The sequence below is a fragment of the Odocoileus virginianus genome, chromosome 5 (assembly GCF_023699985.2).
Source record: "Odocoileus virginianus isolate 20LAN1187 ecotype Illinois chromosome 5, Ovbor_1.2, whole genome shotgun sequence".
NCBI lineage: Eukaryota > Metazoa > Chordata > Mammalia > Artiodactyla > Cervidae > Odocoileus > Odocoileus virginianus.
Window position 1 is genome coordinate 42,157,874 of NC_069678.1, and position 18,078 is coordinate 42,175,951.

General features: G+C 39.7%; 1 protein-coding gene across 12 annotated transcripts in view; it reads left to right on the top strand.

Moving 5' to 3' along the window:
* Window positions 1-18,078, top strand: part of SSX2IP (SSX family member 2 interacting protein) — a 54,997-nt gene that overhangs the window by 9,506 nt on the left and 27,413 nt on the right. For 11 of the 12 annotated variants that reach the window (XM_020891302.2, XM_070467822.1, XM_070467821.1 and 8 more), the window contains one exon: window positions 17,443-17,574. In XM_020891302.2, coding sequence (XP_020746961.2) covers window positions 17,532-17,574 — 43 coding nt within the window. In that variant the 5' untranslated portion in view covers window positions 17,443-17,531. The remainder of the gene's footprint in view (window positions 1-17,442; window positions 17,575-18,078) is intronic. The other variant, XM_020891309.2, reaches the window with a different exon arrangement.

Sequence of the window (18,078 nt, forward strand, 5' to 3'; positions counted from 1 at the left end):
AAGAATTGATGCTTTTGAACTGTGGTGTTGGAGAAGACTCTTGAGAGTTCCTTGGAGTGCAAGGAGATCCAACCAGTCTATCCTAAAAGAAATCAGTCCTGAATATTCAATGGAAGGACTGATGCTGAAGTTGAAGCTCCAATACTTTGGCCACCTGATGTGAAGAACTGACTTATTAGAAAAGACCCTGATGCTTGGGAAAGATTGAGGGCAGGAGGAGAAGGGGACAACAGAGGATGAGATTGTTGGATGGCATCACCAACTCGATGGACATGGCTTTGGGTGAACTCTGGGAGTTGGTGATGGACAGGGAGGCCTGACTTGCTGCAGTTCATGGGGTCGCAAAGGGTCAGACACGACTGAGCGACTGAACTGAACTGAGGGTGTGTAGTTAAATGTGCTGGACTGTTATGCTTTGCTTCTTGACTTCATTATATTCTAGCTGTGTGACCTTGGGTAAGAAAGCTTGCTGAATCTGTTTCCTCATCTCTTATAGGGGCAATTGACTGGGTTATTGTGAAATTTAATCATTTAATACATGTAAAAGGATTTCAGTTTACTTGTTTCAAATACATGGTTTACACTTAGTTATTTTATTCTTAAAATTAAGTAGAATCTTGTTTGATGATTGTGAAGACAGCGTGTGCATATTCTGCTTAAAAATGTGAGAAAATTTTGATATAAATAGCTGTACTCGATTGTATACTAGGTACCATGAGAGATGTAAAAATCACAGATCGTAGAATTGCAAAGTCTTTAAAAATCCTAATTTTACAGATGTGGTAACTGAAGACCACAGAAACGATGACTTGCTCAGGGTCGTGCCTGTGGAAGTGGCTCTGGGAACTGTGACCCTTGACTCTGGTCTGGTCCTGAGGTGCCAGCACCTAAAAAAGATGAGCTTATTTGAAGAGCCAAAACCAACACAGATGAAAACAAGAGTAATAAGTCATTGTATAATGAAATACCAGATGGTGTGGCATAGACTCTGAGGACATACCCGTCTAACTTCGTGAGCTGCTCTCTTGAAGCAGAGAAATGCACTGTACTAGTTGCTTGAGTCCTAGAAGGTTGGTAGATAAGAGCATTTTTTTTAAAAGAAGAATATTAATAGTTATAAACCAAAGTCAACCTCTGTCTTCTTTTTCTCCCTCTGAGTTTAGATTGTAATCAGTCTGGAGGAAGAGTCCATCTTTGCCAGGCCAGCCAGTACTCTGTGTTTTTGCTTTTCACATCAGTGCAAGGAAGACCTTCCTGGTGGGCTGGCTCCCCACAGACACGCTCTGTCATGGCCAGGGTCAGTGTGAAGGGTGCAGCACCATTGCTCACTTGTATATGTGATCATGAGGAGGGGGTAGGTTCTGGAAGTGTCATTGATTGATGGGGGAGCATTTATCATTTGTCTACATTGATCCCCTAAAAGGCAGGGGTGCTCCTGTCTGGGGTTAAAGTGCATGCATACCGCCTCACTAACCGTGCATGAATCCACTGCCTCTAAAAATGTTGCAGAACAGTGCATGCCCTGGAATATCCAGCTGTATAAAGGTGTGCTGTAGAAGTGAAAACACTGGCCCGCTCCTCACTACACCCAGGCATCCCATTCCCCAGGGCTGTCATTACTAACAGTTCACAACGTTTCCATACTGTTCTTGTATGGAATGTAAATGGACATTCTTGAATGGAATGTTCTTGTAAATGTATTTAGATAATTAGCAAAAAATGGTAATCAAAATATTTTTGTTTTTCATCCCTTTTTTTCACACTATACATGCAAATCTACTTCACTTTATTAATCCCAGAGTACCCCTTCTTCTGACTGTACCATATATATTGATTTTTAACTGTTTCTTTATTGGTATTCATTCATTCATTCATTCATTCATTTGGCTGCGTTATGGGGCTTGTGGGATCTTAATTCCCAGATCAGGGCCCCGTGCAGTGGAGGCATGGAGTCCTAACCACTGGACCGCCAGGGAATTCCCTCCTTATTAATATTTAAATTTTCTCCAATTTCTTGCCATTAAAAATAAAGCTGTAGTCAGCAGTGTTCTTATATGTCATGCTTGCTAACTTGCATGATTGAATATGTGGTAATAGATGCCTAGAAGTATAATTGATTAGTAGAAAGACCTATGTATTTCAAACTTTTGTGGACTGCTGGGTTGCCATCTAAAACTGCAAACTACTGACCTCTGGTAAAGTTCTGTTTCACTTACATGATTGACTGTCTGAATAACTCTGGGACATTTGTATATTTCTAATCAATATTTGCCCTTCAGGGCCGTTTGCCTTTGTGTGTTGATAGTGCAGCTTAACTGATTAGTCTGAAGATAAATGTTTTATATTTTTTATCACCCATGCCATTCTGCTTTTAGTTTTGGTGCTACTCTCCCCCATTTTCTCTGATTATCTCTGTAATTGCCTTTTTAAAATGTGGATTTTATTTCTCATTATATGAAAAACACATTTACTTGTAGAAAATTTGGAAGGCTCAAAAAAGATTATTCATAATACCTTTGTGTGTGAAAATACATTGTGAAGGGGATGGATGTCCTGCCTTGTCCTTCTCTTTTCTACTCCCAGGTTGGTCTTGGTCTTGTCTTCTAATTTTTTCTGTTCTTATACAACTTCACAGGGCAAAACTTATATGTGTACATACATTCGTATATTGTTGTTGTTTCAATTGCAGCCCCATAGACTGTAGTGTGCCAGTCTTTCCTGTCCTTCAGTATCTCTTGGAGTTTGCTCAAGCTCATGTCCATCCAACCATCTCATCCTCTGTCATCTCCTTCTCCTTTTACCTTCAGTCTTTCCCCGCCTCAGGGTCTTTTCCAATGAGTCAGCTCTTTGCATCAGGTGGCCAAAGTATTGGAGCTTCAGCATCAGTCCTTCTAGTGAATATTCAGGGTTGATTTCCTTTAGGATTGACTGGTTTGATCTCCTTATAGTCCAAGGGACTCTCAAGATGAGTCTTCTCCATCACCACAGTTCAAAAGTATCAATTCTTTGGTGCTCAACCTTCTTTATGGTCCAACTCTCAACATCCATACATGACTACTGGAAATACCTTGCTTTAACTATATGGGCCTTTGTTGGCAAAGTGATTTCTCTGCTTTTTAGCATGCTGTTTAGGTCTTTCATGGCTTTTCTTCCAAGGCGTAAGCGTTTTTTAATTTCGTGGCTACAGTCACTATCAACAGTGATTTTGGAGCCCAAGAAAATAAAATCTGCCACTGTTTCCACTTTTACCCCGACTATTTGCCATGAAGTGATGGGACCAGATGCTGTGATCATGGTTTTTTGAGTGTTGAGTTTTAAGCCAACTTTTTCACTCTCCTCTTTCACCTTCATCAAGAGGCTCTTTAGTTTTTCACTTTCTGCCTTTAGGGTGGTATCATCTGAATATCTGAGGTATTTCTGCTGGCAATCTTCATTCCAGCTTATGATTCATCCAGCCTGGCATTTCTCATGATGTACTCTGCATAGAAGTTAATAAGCAGGGTGACAGTATACAGCCTTGATGTACTCCTTTCCCAATTTTGAACCAGTCTATTTTTCCATGTCCTTCTCTGACTTGCTTTCTGACCCGCATGCAGGTTTCTCAAGATGCAGGTAAGGTGGTCTGGTATTCCCATCTCTTTAAGAATTTTTCACAGTTAGTTGTGATCCACATAATCAAAAGCTTTAGCCTCGTCAGGGAAGCAGAAGTAGGTGTTTTTCCTAAATTCCCTTGCTTTTTCTGTAATATGACAAATGTTGGCAGTTTGATCTCTGGTTCCTCTGCCTTTTCTAAATCCAGCTTGTACATCGAGGAGTTCTCGGTTCACATACTGTTGAAGCCTACCTTGAAAGATTTTGAGCATTACCTTGCTGGCATGTGAAATGAGCACAGTTGTATGGTATTTTGAACATTCTTTAGATTTTTTTTAAAAGACCAAATAAGATCATGTTATTGTCCTGCAGCCTTTTTTTTAACTTATAAAATATCATGGAAACATTCCAAATTAGTAAAATATCTAATAGCTAACATTTATTGAGCACTACCATATACCCAGGACCCTGTTTTAAGTCCTTTGCATGAATATACTTATTTAATAAAGTTATCAAGTAAATTTAAAGCTAAGTTTATTACTTAACCATAATTATTTAATTTGGATTTTTTATCATAATCCTTTGAGATAAAGATTGGTTTTACTTTCCTTTTGCAGATAAGGAAAATAAGGTCCAGAGATTTCTGTTCAGAGCCACTTACCTTGTAAGTGCTGGAACTGAGTTTGAAACCAGATAGTCTGACTTTGGACCCTATGCTTTAAGTACTGTTTCTCATACTGCAGCAGTATCTGGGTCAAGGTGTTTATAAGGGATTTGATATAGCTTCCTGCTCCCTAAGCTGCTAAGAGGGTAGCTTTCTAATGGAGGATTCTGACTTGGAGCTTCATGGCAATTGTATCCCTCAGCGCAAAAGGATACACATGAAAACTTTTCCTGCAGTTTGTGTCTGCACACTATCCTGTGCAGTTTTTCCCAGATGCTCTAATGAGTGGTGGTAGCAGATACTGTTCTTGGGCCTCTCATCCATGAAGCAGCAGCCTGGGCTCTGGAGTGTGGAGTGGGCAGTCGCCTCCGATTCTGCCACTTGCCAGTTGTGTGACCTTGGGCAAATTACCTAGCTTTTCTGTCCTTCATGTCCCTTATCACTGAAAGGGAAATAATGTGATGACTCAGGGTTGTTGTGAGGTTGCCTTCGTAAGGTTTTAAAGCGTTGAGAACAGCACCTGACATGTGTTTGTTAGATCAGTCCCCTAGGTATTCGGTACTTAGTTTTTACCACTTATGTCACTAAATACCCATAACCACCCTCCAAAGTAGGTAGTATCGCCCTGTTTTCTGGGTGAGGAAACCAGCTGAGAGAGACTTGGTCAGGATATGACCTGTCTGCCCCAGGCCTGCGAGGCTCACAGTATTTGCACTGTGTCCCCAGCTGTAGGTCCTCAGAGCCACAAACTCAGCAACAGGGCAGGTGATTAAAGGGATATCAGATTTTGAGTTTCAGCCATTCAGATGTATATTAAAATTTAATTTATGGAGAAGAATTTATTTCTATGGAAAAATCTATACTATTATGCCACTCAGATGAAATCATTTAGATTTTAAATTTGTAAAAAGTAGATTCTAAGAAGTTCAATTCAGTATTTATCTGTACTGATATGCATATCTGAATAGTTTTGTGTAAGGTAATGGAGGCATTAATAATTGAATTGAAAGCTGTAGTTTACTTCGGAATAAAATCATAGTAGGAATCCCAGGGACGGGGGAGCCTGGTGGGCTGCTGTCTATGGGGTCCCACAGAGTCGGACACGACTGAAGCGACGCAGCAGCAGCAGGACATGGTATTTTTCCGAATCATAAAGTATTTGGTTTTTGAGATAATAGCATTTATTAAAGTATGCAGATAACTAAATTCTAAAGTTTTATGGCTGAATTTGTAAGGACTAATGTTTAAAGACTTCATTTTAATAATTTTATTTTCTTAACCCAAAGTTGGGTAGCTCTAACTTTGTGAGATTTTAACAAAGACTTTAGTTGGTTATTTGTGGAAAATCATGTGTAATGTTTAGAAGCCCAGATAGTATGTTACTACCTTCTTATATAATGAAAAAAGCAATATTTTCTGACACTTGATTGAAGTTTGTCTTAGAACTCTGATTAGGTTAGGCAGTTGTGTCTTCTCAAGTTTGAATTTCAAGTGAACTTGAAAAGAACACTTAAAATAGTGTACTGTGTGAAGGAAATCTTGTAATCGAAACATCACTTAGGTTTCTGCCAAGCTCTCTTTCCATGGGTAGAAGTGTTAGGAGAGATTTGGGAGATGATGAAGAGTAGTTCTTTTCTCTAAAGGACTCACATCTTATGCTTCTCTTCCATTGCTGTTTGTCCGCTTTTGCTTGCTGGAATGAATGTGCTGATTTATCATCAGTTATTTACTTGGGTATTCATTGATTATTCTACTAAAATGGGAGGTGGGTACAAAAGTGGAGAATGTGACTCAGGGGTCTAGATGGGAAAAATGAAATAAACTAGAAGGACCCAGAGAATAGAGTTCCTTGGACTATGTGAACAGGATGATGGTGGGTGAGCTGGGCTTTGAAGAAATATTAGTTTAGGGGCAGGTGAAAGAAGAAAGCACAAGTGGCGCTCACGGGCCAAAGTGAGTGTGCCAGACGTGGGACTTGGTTCATGTTATAGATGCCTGCTTGAGCACCTGCTGTGTTTCAGGAACTTTTGGATACAAAGATGAATACATTTCCCACCCTAGTTTGGAAGTTCATGAACTAGTGAGCTAAAATTATATAAAATGATTTGTTGTAATACTGCATGGTATCATTGTCATAAACCTGATGAGTTGCTTTTGTTGTGCATGGTATCACTTTAGTTATGTTTCAGCAGAAAACATAATTATGGAAGGGACTCAGAAATGTAATACATATATGTGTATATAAACTTGTGTTATCTATTGCTGCATAACACATTACTCCAGAATTTAGCAGCTTAAAATAAGTCATTTATCTCCAAGTTTTTGTCCATCTGGGTGCCACTTAGCTGGGTGCCTCCGGCCCAGGGTCTCTCACTAGGCTGCTGTAGGTATTGGCCAAGGCTGCAGGCACTTCAAGGCTTGACTGGGGAGGATCTACTTCCAGACTCACTCGCGTGACTCCTGGCTGGCCTCGAGCCCTCACTGACTGTTGGCTGGAGGCGTTGGTTCCTTGCCACATCAGCCTTTCATGGGGCTGCTCGCAACAGGACAGCTATGACAGCTTGCTTTCCCCAGAAAGAGGGATCCATGATACCTTGAGTGAGTGAATGTGTGAAGGTGTTAGTCACTCAGTCGTTTCTGACTCTTTGAGACCCTGTGGACTGTAGTGTGCCAGGCTCCTCTGTCCTTCGGAATTCCCAGGCAAGAACACTGGGGTGGGTAGCCATTCCCTTCTCCAGGGGAATCTTCCCAACCCAGGGATCAAAGCCAATTTGTACTGCAGGCAAATTCTGTTTGTTGGAAGCTAGTCACTAAATACAGCCCACTCTGAAGGAACAGAACAATCTAAAGGTGTATACAGGAATGACTGTATCCTACAGGCTGCCTACCCAAAATGCTATAAGTGGTTGATATATATTGTGCAACCCTGAGTCTTTGGGGAAGAAGGAAGAAGAACCAGGCAAGGAACATTTCTATTGGGAAAAAGAAAAAGGGATTAACCTAGAACCACAATGTTCTTGCTAAAGATCCATAAACTTGTATTTGATGATGTCTTAATATTTTAGGGATAAATGGTAAAATGACTTATTTCCACCCTCATTAAACTTTCTGTGGAACTGATCTCATTCCTAGGTGTTGTCTTTATGCCTTTTTAAAGCAAAGTATTCATAAATGATAAAAAGCTATTGTTGGTAGCACAGCAGGGGAGAAGTTTAGAAGTGTACCTCAACCTAAATAGCCGGTAAGATCCTTTAAGAATTGTGTGTTCTGAATGGACTCATTTGAAGTGAATTAGAGGTGCTCAGTCTTTTAAAGAACATTGATGAAAATCTTTCATTATATTCTACTTTTAACATAGGGTAATCGGTGGATTTGTGTGTACGGTGTTGCATGACTGAATGGTGGAGTGAGGAGCACCAATTTAAAGGTGGAGATTCGTGTCTAGGCTTCAAGAGTCGGACACAACTGAGTAGCTGAGCTGAACTTCACAGCCCCTTCCAAGTGTGACCTCACGCGGTCATGTTGACTGCCTTGAGGCCGAGCTTCCTATCTGTAATATAGATAAATACATATGAGAGAAAATCATTTGACAAGAAGAGTGATAGATTTCTTTTTGGAAACTTACTAAAATCCTTATTTTCTTTCAGAAACAGTGTAAAGCGTGATGTCCAACTGTCTCAGTACAGTTCACTTCAGTCGCTCAGTCGTGTCCGACTCTTTGCGACCCCATGAACCGCACCACGCCAGGCCTCCCTGTTCATCACCAGCTCCCAGAGTTTACCCAAACCCATGTCCATTGAGTCGGTGATGCCTTCCAACCATCTCATCCTCTGTCGTCCCCTTCTCCTCCTGCCCTCAATCTTTCCCAGCATCAAGGTCTTTTCAAATGAGTCAGCTCTTCACATCAGGTGGCCAAAGTATTGGAGTTTCAGCTTTACCATCAGTCCTTCCAAAGAACACCCAGGACTGATTTCCTTTAGGATGGACTGGTTGGATCTTGAAGTCCAAGGGACTCTGAAGAGTCTTCTCCAACACCACAGTTCAAAAGCATCAGTTCTTGGGTGCTCAGCGTTCTTTATAGTCCACCTCTCACATCCATTTTTGACTACTGGAAAAACCATAGCTTTGACTAGAAAGACCTTTGTTGACAAAGTAATGACTCTGCTTCTTAATATGCTGTCTCAGTGCTTCTCAATTTTCTGCCAGGATTCTGACCTAAAAAATGGCTACCTGATAATTCTTGACTTCAGCATAATCCACCCAGAAAAGACCAGATTACCCTTGCTTATTTTATACTGAGGTATATGGCATTGTACTTGGGGCCCATAGCACATAGATGGATGCCAAAGAAGTTCTTCAGAAATAGTGAGATAACATTTTTATTGAAGTTTGCAATTTTACTGCAATTAGTAAGGTTTTCTCTTATGAAGATTTATTGGAATGTACATTGAGGAGTACTTGAAATGCTAAAGTTTATTATGTGCCTATATATATGTTATTTACTAGGAAGGAACAAAACTATGCCTTTCTGATGTATAGGAGAAAAAATTCTTATTTATGGGTTACTTTATAGATTTTTTTTCTTTATTTCATGACTGTTCCTATCCATCTTAAATGAATGAAGTATCTTTCACAAGATATTGAATTCTTAATCTTTATGTCTTGCTCATAAAATTCACTCATGGTTTTGGGAATTTAGGCAGCTACTCTCATCCATGCTACATAAAGAGAATTGTGGGTTCCAGATTCAGTTCAGTTCAGTTTCTCAATCGTGTCAGACTTTTTGCTACCCCATGAACTGCAGAACGCCAGGTTTACCTGTCTGACACCAACTCCCGGAGATTGCTCAAACTCATGTCCATAGAGTCAGTGATGTCATCCAACTATCTCATCCTCTGTCATCTCCTTCTGCTGTCTTCAGTCTTTCCCAACATCAGGGTCTTTTCCAGTGAGTCAGTTCTTCACATAAGGTGGCCAGAGTATTGGAGTTTTACCTTTAGCAAAAGTCCTTCCAGTGAATATTCAGGACTGATTTCCTTTAGGATGGACTGGTTGGATCTCCTTGCAGTCCAAGGGACTCTCAAGAGTCTTCTCCAACACCACAGTTCAAAAGCATCAGTTCTTCAGCACTAAGCTTTCTTTATAGTTCAACTCTCACATCCGTACATGACTATTGGAAAAACCATAGCTTTGACTAGATGGACGTTTGTTGGCAAAGTAATGGTTCTGCTTTTTAAAATGCTGTGTAGGTTGATCATAGCTTTTCTTCCAAGGAGCAAAGTGTCTTAAGGCTGCAGTCACCATCTGCAGTGATTTTGGAGCCCAGAAAAATAAGTCGTGTCACTTGTTTCCATTGTTTCTCTATCTGTTTGCCATGAAGTGATGGGACTGGATACAATGATCTTCATTTTTTTGAATGTTGAGTTTTAAGCCAACTTTTTCACTCCTTCTTTCACCTTCATCAAGAGCCTCTTTACTTCCTTTTTGCTTTCTGCCATAAGGGTGGTGGTATCTGCATATCTGAGGTTGTTGATATTTCTGCTGGCAATCTTGATTCCAGCTTGTGCTTCATCCATCCTGGCATTTCACATGTACTCTGCATATAATTGGATTAAAGATTTACTGAGCATGGCACCACCCATCAGAACAAGGTACAGTTTCCCCCTCAGTTAGTCTCTCCCATCAGGAAACTTTCATAAGCCTTTTATCCTTATCCATCAGACAGAATGAAAACCAGAATTAGAGAAAACTAGTCAAACTGATTACATGGACCACAGCCTTGTCTAATTCAATAAAACCATGAGCCATGCTGTGTAGGGCCACCCAAGATAGATGGGTCATGGTGGAGAGGTCTGACAAAATGTGGTTCACTGGAGCACCGGAGAAGGGAATGGCAAACCACTTCAGTATTCTTGCCTTGAGAACCCCATGAACAGTATGAACAGTATGAAAAGGCAAAAAGATAGGACACTGAAAGATGAACTCCACAGGTTGGTAGGTACACAGTATGCTACTGGAGAACGGTGAAGAAGTAACTCCAGAAAGAGTGAAGGATGGAGCCAAAGCAAAAACAACACCCAGTTGTAGATGTGACTGGTGATGGAAGTAAAGTCCAATGCTGTAAAGAGCAGTATTACATAGGAACCTGGAATGTTAGGTCCATGAATCAAAGCAAGTTGGAAGTAGTCAAACAGGAGATGGCAAGAGTGAACATCAACATTTTAGGAATCAGTGAACTAAAATGGGCTGGAATGGGTGAATTTAACTCAGATGACCATTGTATTTACTACTGTGGCAAGAATCCCTTAGAAGAAATGGAGTAGCCATCATAGTTAACAAAAGAGTCCGAAATGCAATACTTGGGTGCAGTCTCAAAAACAACAGAATGATCTCTGTTCACTTCCAAGGCAAACCATTCAGTATCACAGTAATTCAAGTCTATGCCCCAACCAGTAATGCTGAAGAAGCTGAAGTTGAATGGTTCTATGAAGACCTACAAGACCTTGTAAAACTAACAAACAAAAAAGATGTCCTTTTCATTATAGGGGACTGGAATGCAAAAGTAGGAAGTAAAAAAATACTTGGGGTAACAGGCAGATTTGGCCTTGGAGTACAGAATGAAGCATGGCAAAGGCTAACAGTTTTGCCAAGAGAACACACTGGTCATAGCAAACACCATCTTCCAACAACACAAGAGAAGACTCTACACATGGACATCACCAGATGGTCAGTACCGAAATCAGATTGATTGTATTCTTTGCAGCCAAAGATGGAGAAGCTCTATACAGTCAGCAAAAACAAGACCAGGAGCTGACTGTGGCTCAGATCATGAACTCCTTATTGCCAAATTCAGACTTAAACTGAAGAAAGTAGGGAAAACCACTAGATCATTCAGGTATGACCTAAATTAAATCCCTTATGATTATAGACAAATAGAATCAAAGGATTAGGTCTGATAGACTGCCTAAACTGTATGGATGGAGGTTTGTGACATTGTATAGGAGGCAGTGATCAAGACCATCCCTAAGAAAAAGAAATGCAAAAAAGCAAATGGTTGTCTGAGGAGTCCTTTCAAATAGCTTAGAAAAGAAGAGAAGCTAAAGGCAAAGGAGAAAAGGAAAGATATATCCATCTGAAAGCAGAGTTCCAAAGAATAGCAAGGAGAGATAAGAAAGTCTTCCTCAGTGATCAATGCAAAGAAATAGAGGAAAACAATAGAATGGGGAAGACTAGAGATCTCTTCAAGAAAATTAAGAGATACCATGGGAACATTTCATGCAAAGACGAGCACAATAAAGGACAGAAATGGGATGGACCTAACAGAAGCAGAAGATATTAAGAAGAGGTGGCAAGAATACACAGAAACTATACAAAAAGATCTTCATGACCCAGATAATCACAATGGTGTGATCACTCACCCAGTGCCAGATATCCTGGAATGTGAAGTCAAGTGGGCCTTAGGAAGCGTCACTATGAACAAAGCTAGTGGAAGTAATGGAATTCCAGTTGAGCTATTTCAAATCCTAAAAGATGATGCTGTGAAAATGCTGCACTCAATATGTCAGCAAATTTGGAAAACTCAGCAGTGGCCACAGGACTGGAAAAGGTCAGTTTTCATTCCATCCCACAGAAAGGCAATGCCAAAGAATGTTCAAACTACCGCACAACTCATCTCACATGTTAGCAAATTAATGCTCAAAATCTCCAAGCCAGGCTTCAAGAGTATGTGAATCATGAACTTCCAGATGTTCAAACTGGATTTAGAAAAGGCAGAGGAACCAGAGAACAATTTGCCAACATCCACTGGTTCATTGAAAAAGCAAGTGAGTTCCAGAAAAACATCATCTTTATTGACTATGCCAAAGCCTTTGACTGTGTGGGTCACAGCAAACTGTGGACAATTCTGAAAGAGATGGGAATACCAGACCACCTTACCTGCCTCCTGAGAAATCTGTGTGCAGGTCAAGAAGCAGCAGTTAGAACCAGACATGGAACAATGGACTGGTTCCAAATTGGGAAAGGAGTACGTCAAGGCTGTATACTGACACCCTGCTTATTTAACTTACTTGCATCATGAGAGATGCTGGGCTGGATGAAGTACACGCTGGAGTCAGGATTGCCCGCAAAAATATCAGTAACTCAGATAGGCAGATGACACCACCCTTATGGCAGAAAGCTAAGAAGAACTAAAAAGCCTCTTGATGAAAGTGAAAGAGGAGAGTGAAAAAGTTGGCTTAAAATTCAATATTCAGAAAACTTAAGATCATGGTATCTGGTCCCATCACTGCATGGCAAATAAATGGGGAAACAGTGAAAACCATGACAGACTTTTTTTTCTTTTTGCTCCAAAATCACTGTAGATGGTGACTGCAGCCATGAAATTAAAAGATGCTTGCTCCTTGGAAGAAAAGCTATGATCAACCTAAGCAGCATATTAAAAAGCAGAGACATTACTTTGCCAATAAAGGTCCCTCTAGACAAAACTATGGTTTTTCCAGTGGTCATGTACAGATGTGAGAGTTGGACTATAAAGAAAGCTTAGTGCTGAAGAATTGATGCTTTTGAACTGTGATGTTGGAGAAAACTCCTGAGAGTCCCTTGGACTGCAAAGAGATCTAGCCAGTCCATCCTAAAGGAAATCAGTCCTGAATATTCATTGGAAGGACTGATGGTGAAGCTGAAATTCCAATACTTAGGCCACCTGATGGGAAGAACTGTCTCATTGGACAAGACCCTGATGCTGGAAAGATTGAAGGTGGGAGGAGAAGGGGGCGATGGAGGGATGTGATAGTTGGATGGCATCACCAACTCGATGGATGTGAGTTTGAGTAAGCTCCGGGAATTGGTGATTGATAGTGTAGCCTGGTGTGCTGCAGTCCATGGAGTCCTAAAGATACGGACATGATCGAATGACTGAACTGAACTTACTCTGCATATAATTTAACTAAGCAGATAACAATATACAGCCTTGACGTACTCCTTTCCCAATTTTGAACCAGTCAGTTGTTCCATGTCTGATTCTATTGCTTCTTGACCCTTATACAGGTTTCTCAGGAGACAAGTATAGAATACTTTGCATAAATTGTTCTCTTTTAGGATGCTTATTGATGTGTAGTCTCTGTTCTTGAAAAGACTGGCTAGGTGACATTTTATCACAAGCCTCTGTGTATATAATTTGGTGCCTCATTGAATAGAATAGTTTTGGTTTTCACTTTGGATATTTAACTAGACCTGAATATTTTGCATCTGTGTTTTTGTTTTTAACAGGACAGGGAACAATTTACTGTTGAAACCTGTAGACATTGGAGAGCTAAACACACAGTTAAGAGTAACTGGCTTAGATTACAGTTTTAAAGTGTGGATATGTAGTAGATCATCGACTCAATGGGCATGAACTTGAGGAAACTCCGGAAGATAGTGGAGGAAAAGGAAGCCTGGTGTGCTGTAGTCCATGGGGTTGCAAAGAGTTGGACACGAGTTAGCAATTGAACAACAATTGTAGTAGACGCGTTTTGGTGTTTAATAATCTTTCTGTATGAGGAGAAAAGGCACTTAGAGCTAGTGTTATGTTTTCTAATGATGTGTCTCAGATCTTCTGAGGATTTATGTTGAAGTCTTACTGAGAGCAGCAATGCATTTTGTTATAGGTTTTAGAATCCTGTCATTTATACCAACCAGATCCATGTTGGGATGATGATGATAACAACTGATACTAATTACGTGTGTCCCATATGCCAGGTAGTTGCTAAATAAATATTTTATGTGCATCGTCTCAGTCCTTAGAAGATAATGGCAATTTACCAGTGAGGAAATTAGGGCTTGGAGAAGTTAAAGTAGCTTACCCAAACCAGAGCCAGGTTGGAATCATTGGGTTTATTATCCCTTTGGATTCTGTTTTGCTTATAGCTACTATTTCTGAAAACCAAAATTGAGATCATTTTTCTTTCTGAGTGCCGATTCAACTCTCATCCTGTTCTTCCTGTTGCTGAAGACACCCATTTAAGGTCAGTGGAAAGTACAAGAGTTCAAGGTGTTCTTCCCAAAACACATGAGTGGCAAAATAGCAAAAGATCAGTGCCAGACTAGAAAACCTTTTATGTGTATGTGTGTGACATCATAATGTTATGTGTATAATATGTGACATTGTTCACCTAATTGTGATATCACATAATGTGAATTGCATAATATGTATGCAAATCACATACAGTGATTTGCACGAGTATATATTTTATGTTGCTGTGTGATCTAGGAATTGTCATTTCTCTTTTGCCCTTGTTTCAATCCATCTATAAATCCTGAAGGTTCTGTCTCCAGGACACATCCTTAATTTATCCATGTGTCTCTTCTTTCACTGAAGAGACATACTGTAACTCTGGTCTCCTTGCCTGAATTACTGCAGTAGCCTCATTTCTTCAGCGCCCACTATTGCCCCCCTATAATCTCATAGGGCAGAGTGGCCATAATGATATTTTTTAAAGCCTAAAGGGGATCATGTTGCTTTCCTGCCTAAACCGCTTTGAGAACTTTTCATCGCAGTTTAGAGGAAATCCAACTTTGTACATCTGTCACTGTGCTTCAGGTATACTGGCTGTTTTTATGGTTTTCATATGTACCAAGTTCTTTCCATCTTGGGTTTTTGTATGTGCTGTTTTCTCCACCTGGGCTTCTCTGGTCATTGGCTATTTTTTGTGGTTGATGATTCCGTATCATTTAGGTCTCAGTTCAGACATCAGCATCTCAGTGCAGCCTTGCTTGACTGATCCAGATATTCCCTCCCCATACTCTCATTAGTGTTTTATTTTTCTTATTCTCATCACAGTGAATGTGAAGTTACTGTAATTTATTGCTTACTTCTGATCTATTTCTACCCCACCAGAATGTGGACTTCTGAGAGCAGGGCTTTCCCTGTGCCTAGAAAAGCATGCCATCATGTAGTAGCACAGTTAAAATTTTACTGAATGAATGAAAGATTTCGTCTCACTTTAACATCATATTGTGAATATTCTCCCACATCTTTAGTATTCAAAAGAGAGGTGGTATGGTAAACTCTCCATCTACAGTCCAGATCTGACCTAAAGACACATTTTATTTGGCTTATTAAAAAGTGGTAGTGTTTGAGGTATAACTTCTGTTCAGTCAAGTGCACAGGTCTAAAATGTACAGCTTGATGAATTGTACTGATATGTGTACCTAAGTAACCACCTCTCAGATCAAAATGTGCGGTGCTCTGATCTCCCCCTTCTAGCCATTCTGCCTTTGCACAGGGTAGCTTGCATAGTTAATGTTTGCAATTAGCTGCTAATATTATTTGGAGATTTCATGGAGAAATCCAGCATCTCAACATCTCTCAAAATGAAATGATGTACCAGCGTAGTTGCTTTCTCTTTTGGCCATAGTTTATTGTGGCTGGGAAGCAGCTGTCCAAAGTGTTGACATGTGTTCTCCAGTTAGCCTCCCATCTTCACCTCTCTCCTCCTGTCCCTGACCTTGAAATCAATTTCCAGTTGCCATTTGTAATTTCACTTGAATATTTTATGGTGGAGAAATATTTATTGCTTCTGTCGTCTCTATAGAAAAATAGAAGTATGAATGGTAGACTAAAAAGTTTGTGTTTCTTATATTTAGTCTACTTGATTCATATACCTTTCTTGCCTTTTGTGTATTTGTTAGCCACTCTAATTCTGAATGATTGTGTTTAAAGGATGCACAGTGTTCCAGTATATAAATGTATTATGTAACCAATCTCCTACAGTGGAACATATAAGTGATTTCTGTCTTTTTCATATTATAAGGAACAATATGTTGGTGAATCTTTGTGGAAAATGTTATTTTATTAGGATTAAGTTTTGAAAATGGAATTTCTGGATCAAAATATATTTTCATTATTAAGACTTTGATACATACTGTCAAATTGCCTGGTGTAGTATAAATTGATCTAATGTTTCTGGAGAGCAGTGTATGGGAGTATTCATTTCACTGCATCCGTCCCAACACTAAGTAAAAGTTTTGCTAATATAGTTAGTAAAAACTGCAAACAAAAAATGGGAATGCTGGCCAAAAAATTTTTTTCTTTTCAAAAAAGTAAAGTAAAGTAGGAATTTTACTTTAAAGGATATAATTTGGAAATATTTATTAGGGCTTTCCAGGTGGCTCAGTGGTAAAGAATCCGCCTGCCAGTTCAGGAGATGCAAGAAACACGGGTTTGATCCCCAGGTTGGGAAGATCCCCTGGAGTAGAAAATGGTAACCCACTCCAATATTCTGGTACAATTCTGTACCTTAGATTTATATTGTGAGTCAGATCATGTACTTTGTATATGCAAAGTAATGTGAATACCTTACTATAACTTGAGAAGCCTTTTAACTTTGATCCTTACACACACACTGTTAATACTGTTCATGGGGTTCTCAAGGCAAGAATACTGAAGTGGTTTGCCATTCCTACCAGACCACCTGACCTGCCTCTTGAGAAATCTGTATGGAGGTCAGAAGGCAACAGTGAGAACTAGACATGGAACAACAGTCTGGTTCCAAATCGGGAAAGGAATACATCAAGGCTGTATGTTGTCACCCTGCTTATTTAACTTACATGCAGAGTACATCATGTGAAACGCTGGGCTGGATGAAGCACAAGCTGGAATCTTGAACTGTGGTGTTGGAGAAGACTCTTGAGAGTCCCTTGGACTTCAGGGAAATCCAACCAGTCCATCCTAAAGGAAATCAGTCCTGAATATTCATTGGAAGGACTGATGGTGAAGCTGAAACTCCAATACTTTGGCCACCTGATGAGAAGAACTGACTCATTGGAAAAGACCCTAATGCTGGGAAAGTTTGTAGGTGGGAGGAGAAGGGGATGACAGAGGATGAGATGGTTGGATGGCATCACCGACTCAATGGACATGAGTTTGAGTAAACTCCGGGAGTTGCTAATGGACAGGGAGGCCTGGTGTGCTGCAGTTCATGCGGTTGCAAAGAGTTGGACATGACTGAGCAACTGTACTGAACTGAACTTACACATAAACACAGAGTTTTTATTATTATGCTTTACGGTGTTGTATATGATAGTACATGAGAGTAGTACAGAATCCTTCTGGTTTGAAGCACATATGACTATTTCTGACACATTGACTTTATATTTGCTTTCACATGTTTAATTTGATGCTCTTTTTCTGTGATTTGTTTTCTAAGGAAATGCCTACATAGAAGACTGACAGCAGCTGGGCTGAATGTGTCACTGCTGAATTGGTTCCTCAGGTATCCTGGCTCTGGTGATTGCTATGGGAGATTGGATGACTGTTACAGATCCAGGTCTGTCTGCAGGTAACAGAGTTTAGAATGGTTGTAAGCTAGAACAGTAATTGTGCAGGTTAATTTTCAGTGACACTGTAATTACCATAAATATTGAAGATGTACCTAGAGAGAGACATAAATAGGAGTAAAATATATAATTTTCATCTTTCTTTAGTAAAATCATAAGGGAGAGCTAAGAATTGTACCTAATTAGTAGGGTTAAGTGCTTTGGCTGAATAGTTGATTACTTGAGGAGGAGATTTTTCTGCATTTGAAGTAAATTCATTGGCTACCTCAGTATATTTCTCTGATTTATTCCTTTAATCACATAAAGTTTGAGTGCATAGACAAGTAGGTTTTGCCTAACAGTTTTATAAATCTAAAGTACTGTTAATTTTTAAGATAGAATATTGCAACTTAATATGCTTTCTAAGAGTAACCACTTTATTGTATATTTTTTGGAAAATATTATATAGTTTTCATATAAAAACCAGCTTTGAAAAAAACTGGTTTTGAAAAAATTAAGATTTGAAA